This window comes from Nannospalax galili, unplaced genomic scaffold (assembly GCF_000622305.1).
Source record: "Nannospalax galili isolate Female #2095 unplaced genomic scaffold, S.galili_v1.0 scaffold4782, whole genome shotgun sequence".
Classification (NCBI taxonomy): Eukaryota; Metazoa; Chordata; class Mammalia; order Rodentia; family Spalacidae; genus Nannospalax; species Nannospalax galili.
This window is the reverse complement of record NW_008347739.1, coordinates 13,321-17,733: the sequence shown is the minus strand read 5'-3', so window position 1 is coordinate 17,733 and position 4,413 is coordinate 13,321. Positions and strand designations below refer to the sequence as shown.

Below are 4,413 nucleotides of genomic sequence, written 5' to 3'. Positions count from 1 at the left end.
GCTTGGGTTACTCTAAATTATGAATATTTTGGTATGGAGATTTTTTTAGTTATTTTTTTTCTTGTAGAGCCAAGTGTTCTCTAGGATTTTATAATTTTTCTTATTTAAATTTTTCACTTAGTTTTCACATGTGAAATCTTTATCTAGAAAGAAATGTTTTATTTTTATATAATGTTTATTTTTTTTTTATCCTTTTGACACAGGGTCTCCCTGGAGCCCCAGCTGGCCTGGAACTCATTATATAGACCAGGTTGGCCTTGATCTCAAAGAGATCTGCTTGCTTTTTCCTCTTGAGTGCTGGAATTAAAGGTGCATGTCACTATGCCCAGCTATTTTTATATAACTTTAGTTCTAGAAATCTAATCTATTTTGATCTATCATCTTTGTCAATGTATATATTGAGTTACCTTCTTAAAAATTTAGAGGGACTAAAGAGATGGCTCAGTGGTTAAGAGCACTGGCTACTCTTGAAGAAGACCTGGATTGAAATCCCAGCACCTACGTGGTGGCTAACTCCAGTTCCAGGGGATCCAGTGCCTCTTCTGACCTCTGTGGGCATTGTGCCACATGGATACACTTACATAACACTGCAGACATAACACTCAAATGCATTAAATAAAAAGTTTTTCAAACTTTTAAATTTTATTTAAACTTCATTTATTTTTAAATATTTCATTTATTATTGTAATTTTATGTGTATGAGTGTTTGCCTGCATGTGTGTACGTGCATCATGTGCATGCAGTGTCTGTAGAGGCCAGAAGATGTTGGATCCCCTAGAACTGGAGTTATGAACAGTTTTTAGCTGCCATGTGGGTATTGAAAATCTAACTTGGGTCCTCTGGAAGAACAAGTGTTCTTAACCTCTGAGCCATCTGTCCAGTCTATTAAACTTATTTTAAAGAGTAAAGAATATATATATTCTTTTTTTTATTTGAAACATGGTCTCGGTAGCTCTGACTGGCCTGGAACTCGTAGAGATCCACCTGCTTCTGCCTCTTGAATGCTGGGACTGAGGGGATGTGCTACCATGACCAGTGCATGGTAGTATATGTAAATGAATACTTCCATATGAAGATTCTTTTTTTTTTGTTTAATTAAATGCTTTTACTTTTTTTTTGAGATAGGATATCAGTCTGAACCTGGAGCTGGCCTTGAATTTATGACCTCATGAATTCTTCCTGCCTCAGCCTCCTAAGTGCTGAGATTTTATGTGTGAGCTCTTACTGCTGTAGGATTCTGACATGCCTCTGTGACTTAGAAACACTAGCTGTTTTTATAGGTGTGGATGGGAGGTAAAAGGAATGGGAATAGAAATAGCTTGATCTGAGATGCACTTATAAAATAATGAATTAGCAGGATATCTTTTAAAAATATTTTATATATTTTGTATATGAGTGTATTGCCTACATGTATGTAAGTGCACCCATGTCGTGCAATGCCTGTGGAGGTCAGAAGAGGGGGTTAGATCCCCTGGAACTGGAGGTATGGACTGTTTTTTTTGTTGCCATGTGGGTGCTATGAACCAAATCCAGGTCCTCTGCAAGAGCAGCCATCTCTCTAACCCCACATTAGAACATCTTAATCAAACTAAATTTAAATAATTTCTGTGACTGTAATTGCTCTGTGATGAGTGAAGTCCTTTCACTTACTAAGTTCCTTCTACACTGCATTTAATGGCTTCCTTTTCATTGTTTTAATTTGGACAATATTAAGAATTATATCATAATTTAACCTGAATATGTCTTAAATCTGAGTGATTTACGTCTTAAAGCAAGGTGTGTGTGTGTGTGTGTGTATGTGTGTGTGTGTGTGTGTGTGTCCATCTTGCAGCTTATGGACCACACACATCCAGGAATGAAGCCCAACATAGCTACAACTCCATGTCACAATGTCCGAAGGTTGGATAACCTGTCTTTAAAGTGTGGAATGGGAATAGTGACCAATTTTTATTAATTCTAAATTTTTCCTACATTAAAAACATTATCTTGGAACTTTAAAAGGATATGTTTGAGAAGCTGTGGTTTTGCAGTAATTTTTCCCCTTGGTTTCACAGGCAATTGAAAAACTACAGGCTGGTGCTCTTGCTACAGATGCAGTGACTGCAGCTCTAGTGGAACTTGAGGTATTTCTTTGCTTTGTTTATATTGTATTTAAGGTATTTATGAGTTTATGTTCTTTGTTTTTTAAATGACATGAAACTTCTGAGTTAGTCAATTGTAAATTATGTAGTAGTGTTTCCCAAATATATTACCAAGTTTGGGAACAGCCTGCGATATTATTAGATTTTTTTCATTGGGAGTTTTATGGAATAATATAAAAATTGGTTGATTCCTTTTGAAGTTGATGTCCCCAAGTGATTATATATATATAATGTGTGTATATATGTGTATATATATATGTATATATATAAATATATAGATGTGTGTGTGTGTATATATTTAGAAAACAAATGATTCTAACTTTCTAGAGGTTTCTAAAGTAGAAAGAGAAGCTTTGTCACAAACAAAACATACATATGTCCTGAAGGTATGTATTGTGAAAGTGCCATGCTCCAATAGCATTTTTAGAACAGTTCCCAGTTCTAAGTGGACATTGGGAGATTAAGTGGGGAGGCCCTCAGGTTTGCAATCAGTTCTTTGTATTCCATAGGAGAGTCTCTCAGTTTCTCTCAATCTGGAACACTGATGAATTTGAGGCCTTCAGAAGACTGAACTGTGGAGAACACAGATGTGTGTTAGTGATCTGACAAGATTATTATAGGCAAATATTTTTCTGAGTAGAAGACCACTATGGTGGAGATGGTGGACACGGAGATGAGTAGTGATGAGTACAAAGGAGGTACTGAGCATTAAAGTAGATAGACGTTCCCAACTTGACAGATTGTGGGCGTTGGTTGAATCCTTTTCCCTGAGAATATTGCTCAGGAGTTGACTAAAGGTCTTAGGTGTTATTTTCAGTATATTCCCCTATCACTCCATTGTAAAGCTGCACTTTTCATCATTGATAGATTTGAGTTCACCACACAGGAAAACTTGATTTCGTTCACCTCCATAAAAATTTTAAGCGTCTGCTCTTTGATTGTTTTCTTTTTCGTTCTTTTCTGTTTTTTCATTTTTTTACTTGTTTTTCGGACCTGCGTTTCTTCTTTTTGGATTCCTGGCTGTTGTTCATATTTTCAGTAATTGATGTGCCCTCTCTTTCCATTTCCTGGGTAGTGGAGGTTGCTGGAGGTTGTTGGGCGACTGTTAATGTTGCCCCCATTTTCTCAACATGCAGTCTTCCTATGGGTCTGGCCTCGAGCTCTGAGAGAACTTGATCTGGTTAGCACATAGGGACTCCAAGAAAATGGTCGTTTTCAGGGTTCCTTTTGTTCTCTTCTTCTTAGTTCTCTTTAGCACTTGCAAGGATAACAGAATTAGTCCACAGGTCATTACAATGGGAGAGAAGGAGATTCGCCGACCAAGGAACCGTAGTAAGAAGCGGTGTGGGTTAGGGGAGGGAATTCTTGCCGAGCTGGGGATGAGCAGGGTCCTAACCGAGGGGAAATTGCTGAAGAGGAGGAGGGAATGCTTAGTACTGGACCTCTCAAATGTTTCTCCTTTTCCGATTCTTATGTGCCAGTAGCCTTCACATTTTTAATAAAAGTCGTGTCCTCTACTTGCATTTCCTGGAAGTGTATCTGTCATCGGGCTCCCAAACCTGTAGGAATTAACGTCCCTCTCTTCTCAATCACCCACCCTTCCCCACCTTCCTGCAGTACCCCATCACAGACTTAGGAGGACACACAATTTTTAACATGTAATTGTGTTTATTACCACTACCACCAATGTGGTAGTGCCCTAAGACATGTTTCTCCGGTGCTCTGAGTCTAGGATCCGGATTCAGATGAGAGTTGTTTATGTTCCTCTTCGGAGCGTTCTACCGGCATCTGGTTCAGCACACAAGAGAATTTGATCTGGTTAGCACATAAGGCCTCCAAGAAAATGGTAGTTTTTAGGGTTCCTTTTGTTCTCTTCTTCTTAGTTGTCTTTGGCACAGGCAAGGATAACAGAATGAGTCCACAGGTCTTTACGATGGGAGAGAAGGGGATTTGCCCACCAAGGAACCGTAGTAAGAAGGGGTGTGGGTTAGGGAGGGAATTCTTGCCAAGCTGGGGATGGGCAGGGTCCTAAGGGAGGGGAAATTGCTGAAGAAGAGGAGGGAATGCTTAGCGCTGGTCCTCTCACATGTTCCTCCTTTTCCGATTCTCCTTCTTTGCCAGTAGCCTTCACATTTTCCATAAAGGGCGTGTCCTCTACTTACATTTCCTGGAAGTGAATCTGTCATCGGGCTCCCAAACCTGTAGGAATTAATGTCCCTCTCTTCTCAATCACCCAGCCTTCCCCACCTTCCTCTAGTACCCTTCCTCCAAT

General features: G+C 39.2%; 1 protein-coding gene across 1 annotated transcript in view; it reads left to right on the top strand.

Annotated features, from left to right (window-relative positions):
• Positions 1–2,123, top strand: part of LOC103743127 (threonine aspartase 1-like) — a gene marked incomplete at its 3' end in the record, with an annotated part of 35,086 nt that extends 32,963 nt beyond the window's left edge. Inside the window, 1 exon segment of the mRNA XM_008844346.2 lies at positions 2,055–2,123. Within this exon segment, the coding sequence (XP_008842568.1) occupies positions 2,055–2,123 (69 nt within the window).
• Positions 2,124–4,413: the final 2,290 nt, after the last annotated feature.